Below are 27,287 nucleotides of genomic sequence, written 5' to 3' on the forward strand. Positions count from 1 at the left end.
GTGCGTGTGCTTGTGCTCAAGGAGGAAATGAAAGAGCTTCTCCAAGTCAGAGACGGGACTTCTTTTTAACTTCAGCCAAGTAAAACTGAGATGACAGCTGCTGCGCTGAAGGGGATCATGGCCACATCCAGAGAGACACAAGGTTCTGCAGTCAGTGTGAAGGGAGGTTCTTGAGGATCCTCCAAGGCACGGTGAAGTCTGAACAGCAGTCCTGTAGGGAAGCAAAGGAAAACTGAGATTGCTGTCAGCTCCTCAGGGTGATGAGCAAAACCTGTCATCTCTTGTCTCTCTTTGCCTTCTCTGACATTGGTATGGATGCTAGCTCTTCGCATTTCCCCAACACTCACCTTCTTCAAAGGACCTGCAGACGTCTTCAGCTGCAGTGCTGAGAACAACCCAAAGCAGGTGCCCTTTAGTCTCTGGATCCCAACTCCTGCGTGAACTTTCCCTCTCCCATGAGGTGTCTGACAAAGATAAGATATTTCAGTGTTTAGTTTCTGTGTTTTCAGGTGTCTCCTCTGGTTCCCAGGCATCCTGAGAAGCACAAAATCCTGTGAGCTGGCAGATTTAATTAGAAGCTTTTCAGCTCTCCCTGATGTCTGCCTGTGGTGTGCTTGACGCCACGCGCTCCGATTTATGGAGGGCTATGGCACTGCAGCTGTTTGATATCAGCACGCACAGCACTAGTTTCCCAGACACTGTCTGGTTTCTATAAACCATGCAGGAAACCCAGAGCAATGCCCCCTGTAGCAGGGGCCTCAGGAGACAGGTTGCTACCGGGCAGCTGAGGTTCCTCGCTGACTGTGTGTGCGTGTAAATGTTCCAAACTAACCTCAGGCTACTGCAGGCTCTCCACTACAGGGTAAATCCTATTCCCTCCGCTGTCCCCACACGGGATGCTGCAGTTTCTGAACATGGAGAGCATCTGATAGTCTTAGAGGAAAAACTTTTGGAAGGATACAAACTAATGAAAATCGTAAATAGAGATGTATGCATGTCTGGGGTTGAAAAAGTTGCAATGCGTCAGAAAGGGAAGGAGGTCCATGGCCACTTGAACTTGACTTTTTCCCCTTGTCTTCTGTTTCTGTAGCAACCCAGTGATGTCCTTTGCCTTCAGTACAAGTCTCTTTCTTTAAAAAACGACTCCTCCCTGCCAGTCAGCCTTGTCCTGGCCTTAGAGCAACCCTTCTTCATCTGCGATGCGCACCGGCAGCCCCTCCCTGCAGATGTCCAGGTGAGCAGCCGTGGACCTTCCTGCTGGTGGGTGTTGGAGAGGGAGGAGTGTGGTGGCGCGTTTCTGGTGGGAGGCCCTCCAGTAGAGAAGTTGATACTTTAGAGTCAGCAGTAGACTGGCCTGAACTAAATCAGATTTGAGACGAGCTGCTGAAGGAAACAGAATATCATCTGAATTGGGGAAACACACCTGGCTCTAAGACATGGAGAGAAGGCAGCAGGCAACTAGGTCTGGGCAAGCCGGGTAGTAAAGGCGTCTCTTGGAAGCCGTCCCAGCTCTCCAGCCGCCATCCTCAGACCACTTCTGGAGCTGCTTGCTCTCTTGGAGGGCAGCTCTGCCTTCAGCCTGGTGCCTGCCCTGCTGTTAGTGGAAGGTGTGGGACGTGGACCCTGCTAAACACATGTTGTTGTAGGCACGGCCACCACTTCTGTGCCGTGCTGGTGACTAGCCCCGGCAAGGGTGAGGACGCAGTGCTGTTGTGCTTGTGTTGAGTGTGAGGATAAAGAAGTTTTTCTAGAGTCAGGGGAAAAGGCCCTGGCTTGCCAGAGTGCTGCTTTGGTGATGTACTCAGCATACAGCTTTGGTGGGTTCCGAGTACAGTAGAACAATATTTCTTTCCCCCTTGTATCGCTATCGATGCAGAGCACAGAGATGTGAGCCTGAGGCAGTCTCAGAGAAGACTGCTGTGGTGCTTGCGGTCAGGTGCACACTGTCCAGAAAATGAAGCATGACCTGAAGCCCACGTAGGGGTCACACTTTGAGCATTGACACGTTTTATGCCCTCAGACCTTGGGACTTCATCAGCTGGTGGTGAATGCTTTTCATCTCCTTGCAGCCCATGAAGCTGGAGGTAGGGGTGGAGCTTCATCTCTTCATCGGCTTTAACCCTGCTTATGAAAAGGATTTGAATAGCCGGGTAGCAGAGAAGACTCTGAAGATACAGTTTCTAGAGCACCCGCATGTGGAGCTGGTCCCCGTTAGGGGAGAGGTCTACTTTCCCAGTCTCCGCATCCAGACCATGGCCCTGGACTTTGGCGGCATCTTGAATGACACCGAACAGGAGCGTTACGTCGAGATGACCAACTGCAGCCCGCTTCCTGTCCGGTACCACTGGATGCTCCTGCCAAACAGCCACGTGAGCCGGAGGAGGTATGTGCACCTCTGCCCTCTCCTTGAAGCTCTTCTTCCTGATGTCCTGCCTGTCCTTGGCAAAGACCAAGGCTGTTTGCCTGGGACCTGACAAACTGCTTTCCACTTTGCCTTGTGGAAATAACACCTGCCAGCTATGGTCAGGGGAGATGCTCAGCAAACAGGTGATCTTCACCAGTTTGATGCTGGGAAGGAGACAATGTTCTCCAGCCAAGCTGGGGCTGTAGGATACTACCAGCACGTTTTGCAGAGCCGTAAGCTAGAATCCTGCTTTATTTCTGGAGCTACAAAGCCATGCTTAGGCACTTGGACAAGCAGATGTATCATGTGGCCTCTTTTCCTTCCCTGCCAACTCTGTTTGTTGTCGTCTCGTACTAAGAAGCTACAACGGCACTGCCACCAGCACGCTGTGCTGCTGTCCCAGCCTCTTGCTGCTGTTTGGCTGTAGCCTCTGTACTGGTTCCCCTGGGAAGGAAAGCTGGCGTGGGAAGCTGCTTTCTCAGAGCTTGGTGGCCTGAGGCAAACAGCACCTTGGTGAAGTGAGTTTCCATCTGTTAACGTGCACGTCACCTTCACGAACCAGCTCTTGAGTGTTTCACAGCAAACGGCAGGTTCTGCTGTGGCTTCGGGTACAGCTGTAGATGTTGGCGGGAGGACTTGTCTGAGCATCCCTGGCGAGCAGGGCTGTCCAGCGCTGGCCTGTGGGTTCCAAGCCCAGGACCAGTCTTCCAGTTGCGCTGGAGCCCATCTCTCAACACATTGCTAGCAGTTCCTCCCGCTGTGGCCTCTCTGCACAGGGCAAACGTCTGGTCTGGACAGTTTTAATTACAGCAGCAAACGATGTTGCTGTAACGCTGTAGGAAACAAAGCCAAGTTTACCATTGGACATGGAAGTGCTGCTATTCCAAATACAAGAGATCACCACGAAACAGTTTTGTTGAGGGAACTGGGATCTGGCCCGGAGGAGACGAGCTGTTGGACCTGGAAATGAGCTGTTGCTCCGAGCAGGGCTTGGGGGAGAAGTCCTGGGAACTGGGGTAGCCCGTTCACAGCTGAGCCTTACCAAGTAACAACAAGTCTTCAGTGTGGCCCTTCTTGATGCACGGCGCCTTCAAGAACAGACCCTAAAAGGCAGAGGGAAGTCTGCAAGAGCAGGTGGAGGGAGGTGGGCAGGGAAGGAGGAGCAGGGCTGTAAGCTCTGCTTGGTGGCCTCTGCCATCTCCTGCTGAATTAGACTAGGCTAGTTTAAGTACAAGCAGGCTCCATCCCTGCTCCGGCCTGATCGCACTTAGAGAACGCTACCAGCACTGCTGCTTTCTTGGACGGACCTACAGCTGTGGGTAATTGTCAAGGGAAATTTCAGGAGAAATATCCAGTAGAGCTGCAGATTCTCTCACTTAGGCCCTCTGGGTGTGGAAGGCACGGTCTGCAGGGGTGGGTGCTTTCAGGAGGGCACTGGGGGGTCTGTTGTAGCTCATCGCTGTCCAGATCTGCCCCTTTGTGTCTCAGTCTCACCTTTTTGCACAGTTCATGTGTCTTTTCTTGCTGCGCTTCTTACCTCCCCACAAGGCGTTCACCTCTGTCCTCTTCCACTTCTCCTTGCAACCAGTTACCAGCTGCCCGCACCAGCGCTATTCCAGCAGCGAAGCGCGTCATCCCCGGGCAGCGTGGCGAGGATCAAGACTCAGAGCCCGGTGAGGATGAAGGAACTGAGGCAGCTGGGGGAGGCAGAGCCCCTCGCCTTGAGAGCAGAGGATGTAAGTAGGAATGTGTCTCTCTCCTGCATTTCCAGTGTGGCAAGCAGTTACGCAGCTCCCGCTCCCACGAGTGGCTCTCGACGCTGCTCACAGAGCAGCTTTGCACCCCTCCAAGCACATCCCACAACACTGCTGCAGCGACTGGTCACTGGAGAGGCTGTGCGGGACGTGTCATAGGATTGATGGAGGGCATTACCTCTGCTGCACCCATGGAGGGCATTATCCATCTTGTCTCTAATCGAGTGGTCAGCAGGAAATTTCTGCAGTAGATTTTGCTGTAGCGTCTTGAGAGAGAGCAGCATGCAAATCAGAGAGAGAGTGCAAAGCATCAGGAGTCAGAGGAGCTGGGCTGGAGTCTTCCTAGGGGCTCCTAGGGCTCTCACCTCCAAGTCTTTGTGTTTCTCTAAAGGCAGTAAAACCTGTTTCTAAAGGCAGCAGAGAGAATTTGTTGCTGCCAGGAGACCTCCAAAGTACTTCAGTGTAGTGTATTAATGAATGCCTTAATGAGTGAGCAAGGGAGAAAATTTTTCCCGTGGTTACTGTGCTGGAAAGTGGAATGGATGCAGGCTGAGATGAGGATGATTTTGCCTGTGTTTGAGGGAGAGGTCCCTCCAGCCATGTCTGTCCTTTTCTCCAAGCCACGGCTCCCCTTCTGCACCCATTTCAGTGCTGGACATCTTGATCTCTCCTCCCTCGCTTCCAGGTTTTCGACATCCTGCCGCTGCACGGTGTGCTGCAGCCAGGCGAGAGCCAGCGAGTCACCTTCACTTTCTTTGGCCACGCCAACATTGTTGCCCGCGCCATGGCGCTGTGCAGGGTGGAGGGAGGCCCGACCTACAAGATGGCATTGAGTGGGGAGGCTTCGCTCATCAGCTACCACCTAGACGTCATGGAGATTTACTACGGGCTGCAGGTACCGTGCACTTCTCTTGGCAGAGGTCCTTGTCACGAAACCACCACCGGCGCGTTGCTGCCCACCTAGGTCCAGGGCTCTCTCCCCTTCCCAGCTACTTTTTGAGTGATATGTCCTGCATCCAGGCTGGGTTTTGATGGCCATCTCCACACCTGCTCCCCCAAAATTGGCAGTTCCTCCTCTTCAAGGTCACTCATGCTGCCTCCTGGGGCAGGCAGGATCCCAGAGGTGATCTCCAGGGGGACATGCCCCAAGACATCCATCCACTGATCCGCTCCTAAAGCCTGAGGTCCAAGGAGATGCTCTCTTTCCATGCTCTTGATTAACCAACACAGTAAACCAGGGAGGAAGTGAACTTGGGCTTCCGTCACTGTAGCTGGAGAGAATGTCCCACAATGATCCCTGCTTTGCTTCTTTTCAGCTCAAAACCCCCCAGATATTTCCAGCTGTTGGCCCTGTACATGTTGCACGTCCATCTCCCTTTGTCGCTGTCACTGCAAGCTCTGCAAATACTTGCGTGCGGGTGCCTGTTCTTCTGAAATGTCTTGGTGCCTCCTCCTTTCTTTCAGCCAGCTGTTAGATGACACCTTGAAGTGCAGAGGGCTGGCATCCTCTTTGGTTTCTTGATTACTGATCTGTCTATGGTTGGTATTGCCCCTCTGCATGCCGCCATCACTCTCTGTTCCTGTGCAGGGCTAAGAGCTACCCTGTGGCTGTGGGCTCCCCAGCCTGACCTGGGAGAGTCAAGTGCCCGTATCTTCTCTGCAGTCCCTGCTTCTCTCTTGCGTTGTGTTCATTTGCTCTCATCCCAATGCAAGCAGCAGGAGACTCCCAGCAGCAGGCTGGTGTGTGTAACTTCCCGCTCCTCTGCCCTCTCTTCAGCCGTTTCACAAAGTCGCGGAAGCAGAGCTCACCCTGCAGAACAGCGGCAAGGTGGGAATCACCTACGCGGTGCTAAGCCCCAGCACGGCCACTGCAGACAGCCCGCTGCCCGGCGTGCCCCTGGTTGTGCCCAGCACGGTGAGTAGCACAAGCGATGAACCCTGGGCCTGTCTCAGGCTGCCCAGGAGAGGGTGAGAGGGAAAAAAGGGAAAAAAGACAAGACCCACAGAAGCAGCCAGGAGAGACAGGGCTGTAAGCAATTGCTGCTGGGGGGCAGAGAGGGTCAAGCAGGTGCGGGCCTGAGAGAGTTCCTTAACGGCCGCTGCTGGCGGGTGGCCCTGCTGTCACACAGCACCCACCGGCGGGAGGCACGAGTGCTTGGGGAGCTCTCTGGCCCCCAGCTGCTGAGCTCTCTGCTCATGCTGGCGCTGGAGCCGGATGGCGCAGACTCTGCTGAGGGTCGCCTTCCCCCGGTTGTGTGATTGGACAGGACTTATTCCTGGTCCGAGCCTGCACAAACCCTGCCTGCCCCCTGCCAGCACTAAGCAGGGGAGACTGAAATACTTTCTTGCTTGGGCGTGAAGGTCCTTTGCCAGAAATGGTGACAGCCCCTGTACTGGTCCCTCACTGCTCCAGCTTTGCTGCTCTGCAGCAGATTGTGGGGCAGTGAGGGGGGCCAGGGAGGAGCGGGGCTGTGGAATAGCAAGGAGAGGAGTTTGCAGCACCCCACCATCCCAGCTTCTCCGTTCTGCGTGGGTGTCTTTGAGCTGAAGCAGTGTTCCTATCTATGTCCCTTTGTGCAATGGGAAGAGGAAGCCAAATGGCTTTCACATTTCCTCATGCCTGTCTCCGAAAAGGGCTGAGACGCTGATGCCCCCTTCCCGCGAGCTCCCGAAAGCACAGCTCTGCTTGGGCCCGGGCAGTGGTTGCTGTAGTTGCTTCATGGGCCCGGGCAGCTTGGCAGGGCTGGCTTTCGCTGCAGCTGTGTTGTGTGCTGCAGTAAGGGCACAGGAGACCAAGTGGCAGGATGTGTCCCGCTCAGCAGCTTCTCCCTGCAGCGTGGAGGGGAGCCGGGAGCTGAGGGTCCAGCCCAGTGTGCAGAGGGCGAGCTGCAAAAGCTGAGACCATGTCCTGTCACCTCGAGCAGTGGTGCTGTCTGCTTGTAGTTGCTCCTGACCTGGCTGGCGTCAGCCCAGCCCGGGACTCCGACAGCCCTTCTGGAAGCCCAGAGAGGAGGTGGCCTTCCTGGCAGCACCTTCTTCCCTGGATCTCCTCCTGCACTGGGCTCCTGCTTCTCCAGAGATGTACGTTTGCAGATCACTGTGAGTCTGGAGAGACTCGAGCACCCTGGGTGCAACCACACAGGCAGGAGACGTTTGGTTGGGATCTGTGAATACGTCGGCGCTCAACACCAGCCTGGGCACCACTGACGTGCTGGGACAGGAGCTGCCAGCCCGTCTGAGAGTGCGGGCACTTCCCTCATCTTGCGTAGCGGCTGGCAAAAGAGCCTTTCTTCCCTCAGCTTGGCTCTGGCTGGCAGAGGGCACACCTCGTGAGCAGAAGAGCTGTGCTCACGCTGAGCAAAGGGCAGGCAGTGCTGTGGGAATGCAGCCTTAGGAGCCCTCTGAAGGACACAGTGCATCCTGGTGCAGGAGATGTGAGCTTTGGGACAGAAGAAGGCCAGAAGGCCATGTTGTCTGACCCTTTCTCAGCCTGGAGAACATGCCTTCTCTTGGCAGCATGTCTATCGTCTGAGCCATCCCTCCACCAAAGCCTCTTTGGTGCATTCCCTCCCTCTTCTCCCGCGCTCTGCAGGGTTACGTTGGACCTGGCACGCGGAAAGTTCTCAAAGTCTATTACCTGCCGGGAGTGCCTGGAGGCTTCTGCAGGACTTTCCAGATCCGAGTGGCTCACCTGGAGCCAGAAGAAATTTCCCTGAAAGGAGAGGGGAGCTTTCCCAGGATCTGCTTGGACCTGCCCAGGAACGTCAAAGGTAAGCACTGCCCGTCTGCTCCCCAGGAAGGCCCTGGGGTTTTTTTCCCCCATGTTATATGTCCCTAGGGCATCTTGCTTGAGGAATGTGTTTCTGGGAGAGGCCAGCGTTAGGGGAATGGGGCTTCCCAGCTTGAATGGGAATGGCGCTGTGCCCACACTTGTATTTGTGGATGTTCTCTTCCTTCAGGAAATGAAAAATATGAGAAGCTGCTCAAAGAGGCGAAAGAAAAGGTGGAAAAAGACAGCCAGAGGGACGAAGCAGTTGTTCTGAGGGAGGCTGCGGCAGCGGAGCCACCCATGGACAACTCGCAGAGTCTGGTGAGGAACAACTGCTTCCCTCTTTGGCACAGGGTGCTCCCCCTGTGTCCTTTGGGCCCCTTGCACCCCACAGCAGGCTTCCTGGGGTCCTGCTGGCACTTGGGACCTCCCTGCCCACACCTGCCCATGGTCATGCATCAACTCAGCATTGCCCATGGGCTGCCCACCTCGGGGCATTGTCCCTCCCATAGATGCACCAGCTTCCTGACTGCCCCAGGGAGGGATCCTGAAGACCCTGCTCAAGGCATCGAATTGATGGTTCTTTGTGCTGGCGCTGCAGGTCATGGCTGGGGTGTCTGTGGCTCACAACAATGGGGACAATCTGTTTAACAGGGCCTGCAGCGACAGGACAAGGGGTCATTGTTTTTAACTACAAGAGGCCAGATTCACACCAGGAATAAGGAGAATTTTTTTTATGATGAGAGTGTTGAAGCAGTGGCCCAGGTTGCCCAGAGAGGTGGTGGATGCCCCATCCCTGGAGACGTTCAAGGTCAGGCTGGACAGGGCTCTGAGCAAGCTGATCTGGTTGGAGATGTCCCTGCTCGCTGCAGGGGGTTGGACTGGATGATTTCTGAAGTTCCTTTCCAACCCAAACCATTCCAGGATTCTAGGATTCTCTGAACCCAAGCCCTGCCAGGTTTACAGAGTTAATCGCAGCAGCCTGACTTGTGCCCTGGGGTTGTGCTGTCGGTGCTCAGCTCCAAGTGGCACCGGCCCAACAAAAGGTTCCCTTTTCAAGAGAGCTTTTGTCCAAGCTGCTTTGGCACCGGCTGGGCGCAGGCACTCGGAGCACTGGAAGGTTCCTGGCTTGTCCGTCTGTCTCTCTGACGAGATCAGCTTTTGTAACAGTGACGGGCAGGCGAAGGCGCTGGAGTTCATTTCCCTAGAGATAAGGTCCTGGCTAAGAGAGCAGGAGGTGTCACAGACACTGAGCAGTGAGCCAGGAGGACCCCATCACCCCTCTCCACAAGAGCAGGCTGGGATCCTGTTTCAGAGACAGGGTTGTGCCTTGGGAAGGACCTTTGCTAACCAGCCACTGTCTTTCCTTGTCATCAGTTGGACACTCGGCTGCAGATGCAGATGGAGCAGATGCTGGTAGAGGAACACGCCCTGGCACAGCAGAAAGCTCTTGCCTCCCATCCCCCGGAGGAGACAGCCTTTGACCAGCCTTCTCGTCAGAGCCTTCTCAAGTCAGTGGGGACTCCCATAGCCTATCTCCAGGCACCCCGAGGGTAACAGCCAGAGGCGCAGCCCTGCTGCTGCTGTTTTGGGGACAGATCTGGTTGCAGAGCGGTGGGGGCAAATCCTATTTCAGGGTCCTGAAGCAAATTCAGGCTTGGGCTGTACCCCTGGCTCAGCAGTTCCACGGAGACCAGTGGAGGTCCAGTGAACTTGTCTGCAGTGGCTTTTCATAGCACACGAGCGGTGACCAGTATCCATTTTAAAGTAACTTTATTTTAAGGTCCCTTTGCTAGTTGAGGAAGCCTAGAACCTACACTCCCTGGGACTTGCCAAAGTCTTACTACCAGATAGTCAGGCCTTGGGATTCACTGACTAGAGCTGAGTTTCTACAGCAGTGGACACAGAAATACCCACATTTTTTGCATCGTCCACCCACTTGGAAACGTAGCCAGGCTGTGGTTTAAGAACTGTCCTTACTTGTCCTTTCAGGGCTCAGCTGCCCGAGTACATCCTGGACCTTGGCTCTGTCATTCCTGGTGACATCCACACGCACAGCGTGAAGATCACCAACACTGGCCACTTCCCTGTGTCCTTCCACGCCGATGGACAGGTCCTGCGTGACACAGGTAACCAGTGCTGGAGAGACTTCTCGTGGGCTTGAAGGAGCCTTGTCTGACAAAGTAGCTTCAGCTGCTGGCCATGGGGAGTTTTTTGAGTGCTTCTTTGTCTAGTTCTTCCTCCTTGCGACCCTCTCTACCTGCTGCTTTGGAGCCTGAGTTCTCCTGGCCAGCAGGACCCAGAGACCTGGCCTGCCTGTGACTGCCCTAACACTTCCCAAGGGGCTGGATGGGCTGATCAGCGTGGTCCCCTCTCAGCATCCTCTGCTCTTGACTGCCAGGAGCGTCATCTGAGTTTCTTTGTGCACTCTGGGCTTGTGTTACAAGCAGACGGACTCTTTGGGGTTTGGAAGTGCTTTGCTTAGAGTTCATAAAGATAAAGGCTTGTGTTCAGCCTTTATTGAGAACGTGGCCTGTGAGGTCCTGTGTTGTATGGAAACAGGCTCAAGCAGGCCTTTGAGGTAAGGCTGCACTGCCATCAAACGGTGACTCGCTGTGTCTGAGGGGTGGTCAGGTGTCTCCTCTAAGTTGTTTTCCAGGGAGCACCATGGCATGGAGGGATCTTAGTTGGAAATTCCCCTTTGGAGAGGTCTGTGCATCCTTCCGTGGGATGCCTGAAGAAGAAATTGCTGGAGGTCCTGAAATGATAGATTTCCTTTTTACCGTGTGGACCTTGGATTCTGGCTGTGAAAACCCTTTGTCCGTGTGTGGTGAGAAGGGAGAAAGAGTGGCAGGCTTCTCCGGAGAAGCCAAGGGGTCCTTCAGAGAGCCAGCAGCCAGGACACTCGTATGGCCTTAACACGCTTGTGACACATTGATGTGGGTTGTGCCTCTCAGCTGCTTTATTTTCATCTGTTCAAGGTTTCAGTGTGGAGCCTGCCCGTGTGAAACGTCTGCCCTGCTGGGAGACAGAGACTTTTGAGGTGCGCTTCGACCCACAAAGTGCCAAGCTGCCGCTGGGAGAGGTGGACGTGCTCCTGCCCATCAAGGTACCGCATGCTTCCTCACCTCCCTCACCACCTTTCAGGGCAGGTGGCAGCTTGGGACAGCAGCAGATGTCACCTGGGCTTTCAGCGGGATGCTCTGTCCTTCACTAGGTAACAGGGGGCCCCACATTTCACGTCCGTCTCCGTGCCAACGTTGCTGTGCCGTCCCTCTGCCTCTCCAAGGATACAGTGGAGTTCTCCACTGTCCAGTGCGGACAGTGCCAGGAAGAAACCATCCAGCTCCACAATCCACTCCAGGTCCCCTGCAAATGGTTCACCACCAGGAGTGAGCCTGTTAAGAAGGTAAAGCACAGACTCCGTGGAACGCGTAACGTCGTGGTTGGGCTTTCTTTGCCCCTCTTGCCCTTTCTGCGCCTGTGGCTGCCTGAGCCCTTGGGCTACAGCCCACCTGAGGAAGCTTTAGAGGTACAGAGCAAATCTGGTTTGCCTGCACCTGTTCACTAGCTGATGCTTCACTTCTTTGCCAGCTTCACCCATTGCTCCTCTTCTGACAGTGCATCTGCGCACCCTGCCTGCACATTTTCCCTCCAGTTCTAGGCCAGTGGTGGCTGTGGCTGGTTTGGACGTGGGTGCTCGCAGCACCATGACAGTATCTCAGAGCACTGCAGGAACCGAGACTCTGTCCTCACAGACCAAGGAGACCTCACACGATTGGTTTCTGTGCTCAGGTGGACAAACGTTTGTCGGTGCGCATGCATCGGAAGCTGCTCCAGGAGTTGAAGGCCAAGCCCTGTGTCTTTGAGGTGCTGCCCCCAGCTGGAGTCCTCGCTCCAGGACAGCGATGCCACGTGCAAGTCAGGTTTTCACCTGTGGAAGAGGTGAGATTGGCGAGGCAGAAACACCTGATAGACCAATTTAGGTCCATCTGATAAACAAATATGCGGTTCCCCTGCACACCAGGACTCATCCTGCTCACTCACCCCCAGGAGGTCTGTCAGGGCAGTGTGGTAACGAGAGCCCAGCGTGGGGAGGAGGAGATGAGGTCTACCTCCGCATGGAGCTTTCTGCAAGCCCCGTCCCCACTGTGCCTCGGTTTCCCTTGCAGCACAGCCTTCTGAGAGGGGCTTTGAAATCCCCATGGGGAGCTTGCACAGCGAGCATCAGGGCACTGCAGTGTGGCTACCTGTGGGTGCATGATGGGGAACTCTGCCTCTTTCCCATCATCTTCCCCCTTGCCAGGACGTATTTGCAGGCTGCATTGCCCTGGTGCAGAGCACGTGGCGTGCTCACAGGGGATAACGCTGGAAGGGCCCATCGAGGCTAATCCCGCTGCTGGTACCAGCAGACAAAACAGCCGCCAGACACCCTCCTGGGCACGGCAGGACAGTCACCTGCAGTGCTGTGCTGCCAGCAGTCCCCATGGCCCTGGCCCAGCCTGTCTGCATGTTCCCAGGCAGTCTGACCTTGGGGAAGGCTTGAATGGGAGGCCCTGTCACCTGGGGCTTCATGGAGGAGCTTTCTGTGCTTCTCTCTTTGCAGAAATCCTACAGAAGCAAGGTGAAGATTAACATTTGCCAGAGCAGCCAGCAGCTCGAGCTGCAGATGTCGGGGCATGGGCTGCAGCCACAGCTGGAGTTCAGCCCCTCGGTGCTGGAGCTGGGACCATCGCTGCCGTGCAGCCACGGGGCAGAGGGGACAGTGGTAGTGAAGAACCCGTGCGATTTCCCCATCGAGTTTTACTCCCTGGAGTTCGACCAGCAGTACCTTGCTGAGGAGCAGGTGAGAGGGAAGGTCTGTTCCATGCGCACACTCCCGTCGCTTCCTAGCGCTCCAGCCTTCCCAGGCTCGTGCCAGGGGGGTGGAGGCAGTCCCCAGGGCAAAGCCTGGTGGCATTTCAGGGTTGGCCACCTCTGCTGGCAGGTGTGTAGGGGCTTGGATAGTCCGTGCCGTTGGGAGGAAGGAATGAGGGAGAAGATGGGTTGGCTGGGGAGTCTATTCGTGTGATGAAGGTCAAGAATCACATCCCACCTACGTTTTTTTTTCCCTATGCACACAGATCCTGCGGACGCTGAAGGATTACGATCGCCACAACACCTTGTTGCTGCCACCACGTGCCCCGGGTGAGAAGCTGCCCCCAGAGGTGCTGGAGTACTATGAGGACCAGAAGAGGCTGGAAGAGGAGCAGGCACAGTCCAGGACTGGGGAACCAGCAGGCCAGGACAACGGTGAGGGATTGGCATTGGCTCTCCTGAGTGTGGCCACAGCAGGGAGCTCAGCCCACACACCCTGAGCTCCCCATGACCTCGTTGTCCATGGAAAGCCCATGCTTTTAGCAGCTTCCCATTCCCTAGCTTGGTGGAGGAATTTCCAGGTGGAAATCTGTGGCTTGTAACACGCATCCTCTGCCAGCCCTGAGTGCAGCCAAAGCAAGCTCGTATCTGCCTGCCGTGGACTGGGGCAGTAGTCAGGATGTCCCCTTGTGTCCCTCATCCACAAAGAGTAGGATGGGATGAGTTCTTCAGACAGTCGGACCAGGTCTAATACCACTGGCTATGTCCGATTTGTTTCTTCCCAGCAACAAAAGCACAAGCTCAAAATTCCCCTGAGGGCAGCCAGAGCCTGGACAGACTTCCCTGTGCCTTGGGAGTCTCCCTCCTTGGGCAATTTTGTGTCTTTTGCATGTGGCTGTGCAAAGTGTCAAATGGCAAAGAGCAGATGCCTGAGCATGTTCACTCTCTTCTTCCCTCCCTGTGTCCTTCCTGCTGAGCAAACTTTGAAAGTGTCCGGTCTCTGTCAGCTCAAGGAGGGAAGCACTCTGCTGGGATCATTCACACCATCTCATCCCACAGCTCGGTCGTTCCCTCCTCCATTTTTGATGAAAGCCAGTCCAACAAGGTAGACTCTAAAGCTGAATGTGGAGAAGAGGAGGAGGAAGGCGTTGAGAAAAGATGCGGGACAGATAACAACCCTAAGCTCGTCACCTGGTTTATGTCCATTGTGGCAAAGGGGTCTCAGTGGAGGACTTGAGTGTCAGCTCCATCACTTCCCTGCAGCCTGGGGCCACCTTCACTCCTGTAGGCCCGGAATGCGCTCTTCTCTGGGAAGTCTGCAGGATCCCGGGAGGAGTCTGGGGCAGGGACAAGGGAGAGGCCAGGGAGGTTTTCCCCAGCTTTGCCACATGAGCATGTTTGCCCCCAGGAGCTGCTGGGATCAGGATGATGCTGTTCCCTTTGCTAGGCAGGGCAGGGCAGGGCGCTCGCTGTCCTACGTGGCATTGCAAGCTGAGTTGTCTTTTGGTGACCTCCTGAGGTCAAAGGTGGGAACTCTTTGTAAATGCTGTTCTGGTGAATTCAGAGCCCGGCCAGATGTCCTGCTAGTAATATTCCTCAAGCATCCGGCTTTTGGATAATGGCTTGATCCTCAGCTTGCGATCTGCCTTGGGACTGAGTAAGATGCCTGGTTCTGCCTGTGTCCCCTTACTCAGCAGGACCTGAGACCAATCTCCCATGACGACAGTTCATGAAAGATTTGGCCCAGGCCTTTCAGGCATTGCTGGCTGCTTGCTTTGTTCTCTTTCTGCCACCCCATTCTGCCACCCCATTTCCTGTACCCTGAAGAGGCACCTTCACCAGCATCTAGGGCAGACCCTGATCTGCACAAGTCTAAAGGAAGGGCATGGTGAGATCTTGGGTGTGACGTTGGTTTCAGCAGTCTCCTCTCCCAGGACCTGAGGGGATGGGAGGATGATCAGGATGACAGGTAGGCAGGAGACCGACTTTTCTACCTGCTTCTGCACAGGAGAGCATCAGCAAAGCACCGCCAGCAGCAAGGAGGCAGCGGGAGAACTGGACAACAGCCCTGTCACTAAGGCCATTGCCCGCCACCTTGGCATCGATCTCTCTGCAGAAGGGCGCGCAGCCCGAAACCGGAGAGGGATCGTCGTCATCGTCCATGGGGCACCCCTGACAGGTACGTGAGCGGCAGGCCGTGGCTGCCAGGATGGGGGGCAGCAGGAGAGACATATATCTCCTGGTGGACCACGGTGCTTGGTTGACCAAGTGAAGTGAAGCAAGGTGAGCCACAGCTCTGCTGGTACATGAAGCAGCCTCAGGCCTTCGCCTAGCTGATGCAGGTGGTGTGGCTCATCTTGTGTCCCTGCTAGGAGCTGGGCTCTCATTCCCGCAAGCAGTGTGGCCATGTTCCTGTTGCTTTGTGGGACCACATTGCCTCGGGTCCATGTTGCCTCGTGGGAGCAGTCCCTAGCCCACACTGACCCTCAAAGTGTGCCCAGAGGTTGCCTGAGACAGCAGCGAGCAACACAGGCTAGCGAATAATAGTCTGAGTGGTGGTGGGACAGGGCTGGAAGCAGTGTTCTGGCCCAGGGTTGAGGTCACCACAAGGGACAAAGTCCTCAGCTGAAGATGAGGTGGAGATGATCCACATTTCTAACCATGCTCAGGCTGCCTCCCTCATGGTCTCTCCTTAAGGGGCACGTGCTTTCCCCCTGCCCTTGAAAATGTGAAATACTTTTTGGGGCATTTCCAGAGCCTGTCCCTGACAATGCCTCATGTGCAAGTGTCACCAAGCAGTCTTCCTCTCTCTCAAGGCAAGACCACGGCAGCGGTCGCGCTGTCCAAATACTATGGCGCTGCCTGCTTGTCCATCGATGCCGTGGTGGAGGAAGCCATCTCGAAGAGGAGCAGCTCAGCAGGGCTGTGTGCCCAGGAGCTGTGCATCAGGGCTGCCATCGAGCAGAAGAGCCGCAAGGAGACAGAGCGTGCGGGTAAGGAGAAACGCTGGACCCCCAGCAGCGCTTCAGAAACCCACCATGACCATCCACCTCCCTTGCTCCAGAGAAGCAGCTTGACAGCCCTTGGGCCTCTTGGGGAACATGGCTGCAGCGTGTAGAAATGCAAAGCCGTTTCTTCAAACATCTCTGGGTATTAAAAAAATTCTCCATTTTCCGGGATCCGGCAGGGGCACTTTTCCTGCTCCTGAGCTTCTTGGCACGGGTTCCTTTTTCTAGGAGCAGTGAAGCACACTTGTTTGTGTCTTACTGAGAGTTCTCCTGTTTCCTCAAAGCTGAATCCAGCTTGCTCCTCAGGGCCGTCAGGCAGAACTGCTGCCCACTTTAAGAAGGAAAAAGGTCTCTAAAGTGGCTCATGAAGCATTAGACGACTGACTTTGAGTGTGGCTTCACAAAGATGAGAGGAAGGGAAGGATCACCTTCTGGGGCAGTTTCAGATGAGAGAGATGCTGCAGATGAGCTCTTTTCTCCAGAGATGTTCCTATATAGGCTGTCAGGTTAGGCAGCTCGTGCCAGTTGTGCTGTTCTCCGTTGTGAGACCGGAGACTTTAAGGAAACTTTATTGGGCAGCTGGTGCCCCAAGCTCTGCAGGGTGAGGCCAGACCCTGTCTGTGGTGGGGGCAGTTTTGCGTTGCTCAGCTTTGAACTTGGCTGGGTTGGGAGCTGGTGGAAGGAAGAAGGGCCTGGGTCCCCGGTGGGGTTATCCCATGTGGAGGATTTAGCTCCAGCAGAGATGGGTGATGCAGCTGGGGCAGGGCTGCGTGTTACGGTCTCTATCTGAGAATGTAGGATGGGGGCAAGGTACAGAAACAATAGTCCTGGAGGACAAATCCTTGGCTTGACCCATAGGGGGAGTGACTGTGGAAAAGGTGTTACTTGTGTGCACGTTTGTTGGGACGGACACAGGGCTGTGAATTAAAAGCTCTCTAGCTTTCCAATCTAGTTTCAGGTGGTGTGCTTTCTCGTGCTAATAAGAGAAGCAGGGAGGGAGCTGCTTCTGGGAGCAGTGCTGCCAGTGCCAGGCAGGCTGGGGGACAAGTGCTGTGTCCCTACCAGGGCACAAGGCTGTGCTCATGGAGGTGCGAGGTGCCTGCTTGCTCCCCACAGCGCCCGTCGCCAGCCCCACTGAGCCGTTTGTCCCCTCCACAGGTCAAAACGCAGATGCCTCCCGCCGCCGGCAGTTCCGGGCCCATGGCAAGCGCAGCCCAGACAGGAGCCAGTCGCCCTCTGCCAACAAAGTCAGCCTGCAGTCTGTCGGTTCCCAAAGCTCTGCAGCGGCCAAGACAAAGAAAAAGGAGCGCCTGTCCCAGAAACAGCATGTAATGGACCTGACAGGCTCCCGGGTGAAGCGTGATCGGCACAGCTTAGTGCATGGCACCTTTCTGTTGCCTTTGAGAATCATAGAATCTTAGAGGGGTTTGGGCGGGAGGGGACCTTTAAAGGCCACCCAGCCCAACCCCCTGCAGGGAGCAGGGACATCTCCAACCACATCAGGTTGCTCAGAGCCCCGTCCAACCTGGCCTTGAATGATTCCAGGGATGGGGCATCCACCACCTCTCTGGACAACCTGTTCCGATGTTCCAGCGCTCTCATCATGAAAAATGTCTTCCTTCTGTCTAGTTTGAATGTCCCCTCTTTGAGTGTAAAACCGTTACGTGTTTTCCTGTCGCTACAGGCCTTGTTAAAAGTGCAGGGGCTGCTTACCGTGGCGGGGCTCTGTGTCACCCAGAGCCTGGTGTGGGGAACGATAGTGCAGAGAGGCAGCTGGGCAGGTTGGGGATGGCGTGGGGTGGGAACAAAAACCTGTGTTCTGCCAGAAAAACTCGACTGAGTCGTATGGTTTGTTGGCAAAGTGGCTGCAGGTGGTGAGCAAAGCTGTGGGACGCTGTGCCAGGGGCTTGCAAGCTTGGGTCTCTTGTGGCCAAGGGATGTGACCCCCAGGGTTGTCCCCTGGAGCTGCTGGCCTGCCCTTTGGGTCTATTGTCTTGCGAGCGAGAGACCTGAGCTGCAAGCCCAGCAGCTGGAAATGTTCAGGGGGTTCCAAGGTGGTTTATTTCTCTCGTGGTGTTCAATGTTGCAGGGCTCATTGAGTTCTGAGCTCAGCTCAGCCCTTCCCTGCGTTCCTGCGCAGCGATGGCTGAGCATCAGTGACAGCGCAGCGGGAGAGCTGGGCGTGATGAGCTGCGTGCTGCCTGAGGACTTGCTGGTGGCCATCCTCTCGGAAAGGCTGCAGGTACGTGGGGTGGGGGCAAATGATACGTTCCTGCTACAGAGAGACAGGCGGTGAGGTACAGTTTGCAGAGGAGGGGATCTGTATCTGCTGTTGGAGAAGTCCTGGGCTGCGTGCAGGCACGCCTGGGTCAAGCTGCAGATGCTAGAAGCCGGCAGAGCGCAGGGAAAGTTCAGAGCTTGTCTGAGCCGATGCTCTTGGAACGACGACGCGCTGCCCTTTGCCGTTTGGGCTGACTGAGTAGCTGAGAGCCCAACGCGTGCCATCGCTGACTTTCTCTTCCTTTGCCACTTGATTCACAGCTGAGCGACTGCTTCCAGGGAGTGGTGTTTGATGGCCTGGAGACCTGCTTTGCATGCAGCACGGCATCTGCGCTCCTCTGCCTGCTCAAAGCTGTGGGAAATCGGCCTCACATCTATTTTGTGAACGTGTTCCGGGATTATGCTTCTTTGAAAGCCAGGGAGACAGCCGCGAAAGAGCAGGAAGGTAAGAATCTTCATCTCCGCGCCTTTCCAATCTTCTCTCAAGCCCTCAACCTTACCCGTGTGTATCTGTGTCACCAGCAGAGCTTGTAAGAAACGGTTTTATGAATCCTTCCGCCTTTTGCCTCAGTGTAGCCAGCACTCAGCTCACAGTTGCTTAAACACAGCAGAGCTGAGGCTGTAAGATTCCCCTTGGTCTCTGCCATTAAAGCTTGGGCACAAGTGCAAGCTGTTGTGGCTCAGTAACTACCCACCCTCCAGCTGTCCACAGCGCTGGTGCACGTGAGCCAGGCAAGGTACAGGCGACAGTTTGGGGGATTCTCTGAACGCTGGAGCAGGGATATGAGCTCCCCAGGATGGCCTGGCAGGATGATAGGCTGGGTCGGGACAGAGCTGTGAATCCTTGCAGCTCCGCCAGAACTTGCAGTGGCTAATGGTTTCACCTCTGGTCTGTGCTGAAGAACGGGAGCGGGAAGAAGCTGCCAGGAGGGAGGAAGCACGTCTCTGGGAGATGGATGAGGACGAGTATGATGCCCTCATGGAGGAAGAGAAAACTCAATTTAATCAGAGGCTCCTACAAGCCCGGCGTGAGAGGAGGAGGAGGTCTGTAAGCCTTCCATGGACAACTCCCCAGGATAGTGTCCCTCAGGGCCTTCCCTGCTCCAGAGACCTTGGTTGAGCTAAGAGGGCTTTCAGAGCAAACGCCAAAAGTGTCTATTCCAAGCCGCACAAGGATGGCCAGTTCCACCTCCCTGGCTCCCGACAGGGGAGGGACTTTGCGCTGGGAGAGAAGAGAACATCTTCTCTCCGATTCAGCAGTGAGCCCTCTGGCGTAGACGCTGGCTGCAGGCAGCTGGGCTCTGTGCTTGCCTTGCCGCTGCACCCACAAGTGTCTCTGAGTTAATGCTGTTGATGGCCATCTTCTTCATCCCCCTTCCTCACCAAACCAGAGGGGCTGTGGTGTGGGCTGGTGTGAGGTGCAGCTGTGCTGCCTTGGTGTAGAGAGCAGTCCTGCTGTAGGTGAAGCCCGTGCAACGCTGATCTCCCAGGGTTTTCCTGACTGAGCGCCGCCAGCCATAGAAGCTGGTGTCTCTTCGGCTCCCCTTCGCCTGCAGCAGCAGGGGAGCCTGGGAGAAGCTGTGATCCAGCAAAGCAGCCCTGTCCAGGAGGATGCACAGGGGAAGTGTCAAACTGGGAGGGGGACCTGCTTCAAGTGAGCATGCGTTTCAGCTTTTCTGTCAGCACAGGCCCCAGTTTGTTGCTCTGGGAGGAGATGGCTAGGGCTGCTTCCAATCTTGATTTCCAGGAGAGACGGCACAAGTTTCCCGTGGTGACGGCTGGGTTCCAGCAGGAAGCCTGGTTGATGAGAGCCTGTTTTGCAGGAGGGGAGTTACCTTTGCTTTCTGACTGATGTGAGTGTCCTCAGTAAGGAGCAGGCTATGCCCAGGGAGAAGGGCTGGATAAGCCTCGTAGGTGTTGGCGCAGGGATAAGGAGGCGTTAGTGATTTGTGAGCTGGTTGAAACTGGGAGAGCAAGAGAGGGCTTCTGGCATCAGTGCGCAGAGATGGTGGATCCGTCCTTGGCAGTGTGCTGGAGGGGTCCAGGTGGACCTGATTGGAGAAGCAGCACAATTTAGACTTTAGGACAGCAAAGCCTAGATTTGGCTGGCCCTGGAGGACCCCTCTCACCTTGCCGCCCTTTGGATGTTCCCAGGCTCCCCAGGTTGAGGGAAGTCCATGGCGATGGCCTAAGAGTTCTGTCTGGCCTCAGGGTCAATGAATGGCGTGCAGGGCCAGCTGGGATTGCAGCGAGCCCACATTTCTGGTGGTGACTCACAGGGCTGTTTTCTGTTTGGCTTCCTGAAGGGTGATGGAGCAGCCTGACGAAAAGCACCGTCAGGAGCTGGAACCCCTGAAGGAGGAACAAGAGCTGGAGAATTCCAAGAGGAGTAGGAGCGAGCTTGGAAAAGACCAAGTTAATGCTTCAGGGAAGAAAATGCAGCCTGGAGTCAGACAGGTGGGTGGCTGTGTTTGTAGAGATGAGTAAAAGCCCTGGGGAGCTTCTTCCCATGGAGCTGTACCATTCCCCGAGAAGCCAGCAGCCACACGCGGCGCTGGGCCCAGGAATGGGCCTGAGTGAGTAACACGTGGGGTTGTGCTGGGAAACAAGAGCCGGTGTTTGCTCATGCTGCTGCTTCGCCAGGGATGTTTTCCCATGGGTTTGCTGGGGAGCTGCATTTGTGGGATCATGCTGCCTTTGAGTCTTGGCTTCACATAACTCCAGACATTCACTGTGAAGCCCTAGATAGTTTTAGTCCAGCATTTCTCCCCACTCTGCACATGACTTACACCTCTGGGCCATGATCCGTCTGGGATGGGGTGTCTTTTGCTACATGCCTGGCAGGAGATCCCGCCAGGCCTTAGGTATTCAACCAGACTTCCTCAAGTGTCAGCCAGGCACAGGGACGCTCAGCACACCAGAATGGAGCCCAGAGGACTGCACAGGAGTACGGAGGTGTTTTAATTTCCTGGTTTGGTTCGGAGAAGCTTTTCTACTTTTCATCTGGTGGGCAGGACTCCCCATCAGTCTGGCACTGGGGAGTTTGGTTTCAGTTGAGCTACCCTGGGTACCAGCTGTGTTCTGGATTGGGATTTGTGGAGCACCCAGCACAGGTCTCAGGCGAGGCTTGGGGTGCTGTTGCAAAGATCATCACTGCCCTGCAGCATCTGAGTTGGTGCTTTGAAATGCTCACTGCTTTTTCCTGCTCCTCCTGCCCAGAACACGAACGCATCCGCCAGCAACACCAGCATTTCCACCAGCAACCAGTTGGATGCCACCAAAGGGGTAGACAAGAGAGGATCTGTAAAGAAGCACTCAGGCGCTGTTGGGAGTGACAAGGAAGAGAAGAGAAAGCAGAGCAAGGTTTCCCTGATGGATGCCTGCCCAGCCGTGCGTGTGCAACACTCAGACGCAGAACAGGGGGCTCTGAGTGACAGCGAGAACTTGGCCCTGAGGTTTAAGATCTATGAGGCATCGCAGAAGTATGTGGCGCATATCTTGTCATTCTGGGACAGGGTTCAGGGTATCCTGCTGTCCCCTCTGAACCAAGCGGAGGTGCGGCACAAAGCAGAAGCCCGGCGCCAGCCTGCCTTGAGCCACGGGAGCCAGCAAAACAGAGGGAAAGAGCATCAGGTGACACTGGAAAAGGAGTGCAGGAAGAAAGAGCGCCTGGAGAAAGAGGGTGTGAAGAAAGAGCGCCTGGAGAAGGATTGCTCCAAGAAAGAGCGCATGGAGAAGGAGAGCACCAAGAAAGAGCGCCTGGAGAAAGAGGGTGTGAAGAAAGAGCGCCTGGAGAAGGATTGCTCCAAGAAAGAGCGCGTGGAGAAGAAGCGCACGAAGAAGGAGCGGCTAAAAAATCTGGAGGCTCTTGAGGACTCCGCGTTATCTGAGCTGGAAGGGGAAGGTGCAGAAGGGTCATGCAGAGGCCAGCGTGGCAGGGTGCCCTGCTTGACCATCGAAGCACTGGGCTCAGAAGATGTGACCAGGAAGATCCTGGAGAGCAGCAAGCTGCCAGTGGCAGAGCAGGTAAAGCCCTGTGAAGCTCAGGTGCTGAGCCTGCCATGCTCTGCCCTGGTGCATTGCGTCCCACGGACAAGGGCACAGAGCCTTGTCCAGGCCACTGTTCCACAACGGCTCCGGAGCAGCCCCGTGGCTGGAGAGGTTCTCACCATCCCTCAGACGGGTGCAAAGCGGGAGTGCTCTCTCTTCAAGCATCCTGTCCGTTCAGTTTCCCAGTGTGGAAATCATTCCAGATGGTTCCAGGGCAGGGCAGCTCACGGTCAGTGTTGCCTTCAGCTGAGTCACTCAGAGGAGAGATTTCTCTCTAGGTCTCAGCTGTAGGTCCTGGCACTGCTCTGGAGCCTGCCCACCCCACTGGGCGTAAAAAAGCACTGTACTCCCTATAAATAATAATTTTAAAAACCCCATTGCCAAAAGCTCAGTGCCTTTAAGGAAGTGGGAGGTTGAAGGTGACGGGAGTATAAAGAGAGTTTTCTCTTCTGCTTTAGATCTTGGATGAGCTGGGACTGGGTCCCTCTGGGCCTCCCATTCCCCCTCCTGCTTTGTACTCCGTGATCCGCTACCCAGAGAAGCGAACGGCCCCTGCAGCAGGAGAAGCCCTCCAGCACTTCCAGCTTGTTGTGCCAGAAGGTGCTGTTGTGGAAGGAGAACAGGCGGCGACTGTAAGTGTCGTGGATGCCCCCGCTGTGCCCGCAGTGAAGGTTTCAGGGCAGGGGCCAGGCTGCATGGGGGCACGGGGGCAGGCGAGATGGAAAAGAATCACTGTGGAAGGGCGGTCAAATCATGACGGGGCCACGTGTCCGCAGGCATCCCTTCTGTCTGTCCAAAAGAGACAGCTGTGCTGTCTCTCTGCTGAGAAATAGGATGGTTCTTTATCATGAGAGAAAAGAGCCACAGCTTTCTTTCCAGGGTGGGATGTCTCCAGGCAGGTCTGACCTCTCTCTCTCTTCTCTCTCTCCCCTTGCTGTTAAGACCTCCAAGAAACAGGTCACTCCAACAAGGGGGCGGTCGAGGAAGGAGAAAGCTGTGGGTAGCCCGGAGACTCTGAGGAAGAAGCGCAGCTCCAGCCGGGGCAGCAGAGATCTCCAGAGGCCGGACACAGGAGCACCCACATGTCCTCCCAGGTTGGACCAAAGTGATGTGGACACGGTTCCATCCCCAGGGAGACCTGTCAGGCGAGCTGTGAGGGAGGAGGTGACCCCTCTGCTTCGCAGCCATCTCGCCAGACAAGGTCCCTCATCTCCAGCTCTGCAGGCACCCTCGGCCGGTGCCTCCATGGCATGGCAAGTCCACAACCCTCCGTTCCTCATTTGCTTCTTCCCAGTGTTTGAAATCTCCTTTTTAATTGCCAGGCTGAGCAGCTGTCGGTGGATAGTGCCTGCCCACGGTGAGGTGCAACTGAAGGTCCACTTCAGCTCCACGGAACTGGGCCAGTTTGAGCAGACGCTGCATTTTGAGATCCTGGGGACAAAGCGTCTGTACCAGCTGCCCTGCAGGGGCACCTGCCTGTATCCCGCCATCAGCCAGGACCCGCGGTAAGGCTGGCGCGTGGGAGCCCTCACGCATGGCTCCCCCTGAACTCAGAGCCAGGGCTGCCCCTTGTACCCCTGTGACCTTCTGGCTTGGGCACAGCGTGCTGCCTGAGCAGCCCAGCATCTTCCCGTGCTTGGAGCTGGGAACCAGTCCTGGTACCTCAGCCACCCAGAAGGGTTATGGCTTTCTGACCAGGTTTCCTACCTAGGAGCATCTCACAGCTCCTCATTCCCTGTTTCTCTCCCCAGGCTGGTGTTTCCCCACCAGAGGGAGAGCAAGGAGGATGAGGACATCATCTCCAAGAAGTATGTCATGGACACGGGTGTTTTCCACTTTGGACCGCTGCTGTGTGGGAAGCCAAGAGACGGGTACGTGCTCCCAGCCCTGAGTTAGCAGCTGATGCTCACACAGAAGGCGGAAGAAGCCATGTGCCTGGCATACTGTTATTTTTCCAGGTGCCTTTCCACTTAGATTTTGTAAAACGCTCTTTGAGTGCGTGACTGCATCGTCACACCTCTGGCATGCAGGCACCAAGTATAGGGGCAGACATCAAAGCAACGCAAGGATGAACCCATATTCCGTGCAATGTGCCCCAAAGTGATCCTTTTTCTTAGCCTGCTCGTGGGAACATGGTCTTCCAGTGCAGCCTGCCGCTGCCCGGACACGGTGCTTTCCTCAAGATGTGATCAAGGCTGTGGTCCTGGCATCTCCTCTGCAGCCTTTTCCCCTTTTGTGGACAGGTACAAGGAGCTGCGCTATCCCAGCAACTGCGAGAAGATAACCATCCTGAACGTCAGCCCCTTGGAAGCAGAGGTGCATTTCTCCTTTGAGCGCGATCTCCAGGAGAGCACGTTCCTTTTAGAGCCTCCCAGCATGAGGCTGCAACCGAACGAGAAGCAGGTAGGAGACAGGCAGGTAGGACAGGCAGCGGTGGCAGTGCCCAGGAGCTGTTTCTCTTGCTGACTGAATGCTCTTGTGTGTTTGTTCTTGCGGGGACGGGGCTAGGAGCTGAGCGTTTGGGCGTACCCCACTTCAGCCGGCCTGGTGGAAGACAAGCTCATCTGCTGCGTTCAGGGGAACCCAGAGCCGGTGGTCTTCCGCCTGTGCTGCCAGGGGGTGCAGGTGGAGCTGGGGGTCAGCCCCAAGGAGCTGTCGTTCAACACGCTGCTTCTGCCCAGGTCAGTCACCCCACAGCCCCTCGCCGGGGACGAGAGCTGTCAGCCAGGGCTGCTCCAAGTTCCATTCAACTGCAAGACTAACATGCCCATCAAGCAGCTGGTGCTGAGTGTCTCTTTTTGTCTGCAGGAAGGACAATGAGACCCTGGCCCTGCAAAACCGCACACCGCTGCCCGTGGCCTGGCGGCTCATTGGGCTGGAAGACCTGGGCGAGGACTTCTCGGTGTCAGAAGACAGCGGCATCGTGGGTCCCCACACGGAGTTTGCTGTGCAGCTGCGTTTCAAGGCCACAAAGGCTCTCAGCATTCTGAAGACCATCCAGCTGGAGGTGAGGGGGACTGTGCCCTCCCTGGCAGAGCAGGGCAGAGTGATCAGCCCTGTGCTCTTAGGGATGGAGGCTGCTTGAAGGGTACCCTGCAAAGAGGGCAAAAGGATGAGCTTCCAGAGATTCTTTCCTTCCTGCACTGCTGGGGGGCCGTGCCCTTAGCAGCAAGGGGCTCTTGGGGACGAAGTGACTGCTCGGGTGCCCTGGTAGCTGAGCTCCATGGGGCAAGTATATTGGGAAGTCAGGAAGAGATGGGCCTGACAGGGACAGGGGTGCTACGACCCCAGCTTCTGCTGCCTCCAGCTGGGTTTGCCAGCACACGCGCTGCATCCCCGGGCATCCACGTCACCCCAGAAAACCAGCCGCTGCCTCTGCAGGGCTTACGGCTGGGTTATGAGGCTGCGCCCTGAGCCCGCGCTACAACCACCTTGCTGCTGTGCCAGGTTGAACGCTGTCCTTGGGTTGTCCAGACTTTGGCATGCTCGCTGCACCCGTCCTGGCCTCTGTCTGGGGCTCTTGACAGAGAGCGACAAACTCTCGCCCTGGGAGGCTGTTCCCCATGGTTTCGGGGATGCATTTCAGTGAGGACGCTGGGTGATTGAAGAGGAGAGGGTTGGTTGTCGATGCCCCCTGCTCTGGGACACCTCACGCTTGTGGTGGCTTTAAGATCCCTTTGCTTCCCAGGGTGCTTTAGCAGCCACGCGGCTGCTGGCGGAGAGAAGAGTTGGGCTGACAGGGTTTCTTACTGCGGCAGAACCCCGCTGGGTCAGCCCGGGAGATGAACAGGTTAGGAAAACTTGTGTGCTCACAGCGCTTGTCACGCAGGGGAGGCCATGGGGGAAGCAGCCTGTAGAGACAAGGACTCAGATATTGTCTAGCAAAAGAATGGAGGAGAAGGGGCTAAGCAGTGCTTGTTTCTTGTCACCTCAGGTTTCAGATGCAGAAGACATCTTGGGGGTCGTTCAGACCGAAAACATCAAGATCTCTGCAGAGGCCTGCGAGCCTGCTCTGAGCACCAGCGTTTCTCAAGGTCAGGGGGTGCCCCCGAAACAAAGTAATGCGGGTGCATGGCAGTGCCTTTGCAGATGGGCAACCAAAGCACTTCTCCACTGCTGCCAGAGCTGGGCGCTGACCTCAGCGTTTGGGTGCGGGGTTGTCCCTGCTGGGCACGTTTGGGCAGCAGCCCCTATGGCCATTCATCACGAGCACTCCCCAGGGCTGTGGTGTGAGGGGTGGGAGGGTACAGGTGGGTGATGGGCAAGGGAAAGGGACCCCAGCCAGCATGATGGCAGGGGACCAGCGGTTCCTTCCCGAGCTGCTGGCTCTGCTTTGGTGATCAGCCCCTCCACTGTCTCTTCTCTCTCCTCTGCAGAACAACTGGGCCAACTTCCAGTCAGCGAAAACCATCAGCATGGCCCGTGCCAGCCAGAGGAGGTCAGAGAAGAGCATGGAGGTGACCTCCAAGCCCCACCAAGTGTGCAGAGCCAGGGCCGGGCTGCAGCTCTCTATCCGGCTTGGTGGGGAGTCCGGCGTATCCCTCTTCGGCCTCATCCTCCTGCCCAAGGCACAGGGACCCCTCACCATCACAGCCGGCAGCACCACTACCTCCGTCCCCTTCAAAAACCTCTTCCCGCAGCCCCTGGCCTTTCCAGACCCAGTGGAGCACCTGGCCTTCACCATCAGGGGCCCTGAGAGCTGGCGTGCCAGGAAGACTGCCTCCATCACCATCTCCTTGGAGGGCGGCCTGTACGCTGACGAGGCCCCTTTCACCAGCAAGGTGCTGCTCTCCTGCCCGGGGAGGGGCAGGCATCTCCTGGGTCTACCACCTCAGGGGCCTCCCCCCTCCCCAGTGACCTGTGCCCCCTTGGGAGGTCCCTGGACAAAGCTGCCCCTCACCCATAGTCTATTAAAAGAGTTCTCATTGGTGTCTATTCATCTTAATTTAAGCTGGATCCATCAAATTAGTGGTTGTAAAAGTAGAGTATGTTGCAGAGTTGCATTCTAATAGAGAAACAATTTGGGACTTAGCGGCCAGAGATTAATATTGCCCATGTAGAAAATCAGAGCAAAGAAAAACACACCTTGATTTCTGGCAGCTGAGCTGGGTGCGCTGGGATGCAGAATAACACCAAGTCCTTGACTCCCTGGCAGCAAGGGTTGA

At 55.9% G+C, this 27,287-nt stretch overlaps 1 protein-coding gene across 1 annotated transcript in view; it reads left to right on the plus strand.

The window, feature by feature from the left end:
* LOC147600359 (axonemal central pair apparatus protein HYDIN-like) overlaps nucleotides 1–27,287 on the plus strand; it is a 38,924-nt gene that overhangs the window by 5,743 nt on the left and 5,894 nt on the right. Inside the window, exons 5-37 of the mRNA XM_086751249.1 lie at nucleotides 1,091–1,234; nucleotides 2,070–2,383; nucleotides 3,993–4,140; nucleotides 4,844–5,053; nucleotides 5,936–6,073; nucleotides 7,751–7,928; nucleotides 8,118–8,248; nucleotides 9,305–9,438; nucleotides 9,920–10,056; nucleotides 10,909–11,036; nucleotides 11,145–11,336; nucleotides 11,723–11,872; nucleotides 12,534–12,773; nucleotides 13,051–13,219; nucleotides 13,762–13,947; nucleotides 14,787–14,963; nucleotides 15,601–15,777; nucleotides 16,951–17,144; nucleotides 17,882–18,034; nucleotides 18,334–18,517; nucleotides 18,975–19,116; nucleotides 20,379–20,529; nucleotides 21,292–21,705; nucleotides 21,871–22,098; nucleotides 22,581–22,793; nucleotides 23,065–23,267; nucleotides 23,445–23,627; nucleotides 23,874–23,993; nucleotides 24,366–24,525; nucleotides 24,631–24,807; nucleotides 24,935–25,129; nucleotides 26,057–26,164; nucleotides 26,499–26,903. Coding sequence (XP_086607375.1) covers nucleotides 1,091–1,234; nucleotides 2,070–2,383; nucleotides 3,993–4,140; nucleotides 4,844–5,053; nucleotides 5,936–6,073; nucleotides 7,751–7,928; nucleotides 8,118–8,248; nucleotides 9,305–9,438; nucleotides 9,920–10,056; nucleotides 10,909–11,036; nucleotides 11,145–11,336; nucleotides 11,723–11,872; nucleotides 12,534–12,773; nucleotides 13,051–13,219; nucleotides 13,762–13,947; nucleotides 14,787–14,963; nucleotides 15,601–15,777; nucleotides 16,951–17,144; nucleotides 17,882–18,034; nucleotides 18,334–18,517; nucleotides 18,975–19,116; nucleotides 20,379–20,529; nucleotides 21,292–21,705; nucleotides 21,871–22,098; nucleotides 22,581–22,793; nucleotides 23,065–23,267; nucleotides 23,445–23,627; nucleotides 23,874–23,993; nucleotides 24,366–24,525; nucleotides 24,631–24,807; nucleotides 24,935–25,129; nucleotides 26,057–26,164; nucleotides 26,499–26,903 — 6,183 coding nt within the window. The remainder of the gene's footprint in view (nucleotides 1–1,090; nucleotides 1,235–2,069; nucleotides 2,384–3,992; nucleotides 4,141–4,843; nucleotides 5,054–5,935; nucleotides 6,074–7,750; nucleotides 7,929–8,117; nucleotides 8,249–9,304; nucleotides 9,439–9,919; nucleotides 10,057–10,908; nucleotides 11,037–11,144; nucleotides 11,337–11,722; nucleotides 11,873–12,533; nucleotides 12,774–13,050; nucleotides 13,220–13,761; nucleotides 13,948–14,786; nucleotides 14,964–15,600; nucleotides 15,778–16,950; nucleotides 17,145–17,881; nucleotides 18,035–18,333; nucleotides 18,518–18,974; nucleotides 19,117–20,378; nucleotides 20,530–21,291; nucleotides 21,706–21,870; nucleotides 22,099–22,580; nucleotides 22,794–23,064; nucleotides 23,268–23,444; nucleotides 23,628–23,873; nucleotides 23,994–24,365; nucleotides 24,526–24,630; nucleotides 24,808–24,934; nucleotides 25,130–26,056; nucleotides 26,165–26,498; nucleotides 26,904–27,287) is intronic.

This window comes from Chlamydotis macqueenii, chromosome 6 (genome assembly GCF_036417535.1).
Source record: "Chlamydotis macqueenii isolate bChlMac1 chromosome 6, bChlMac1.mat, whole genome shotgun sequence".
In the NCBI taxonomy this organism is placed as follows: Eukaryota; Metazoa; Chordata; class Aves; order Otidiformes; family Otididae; genus Chlamydotis; species Chlamydotis macqueenii.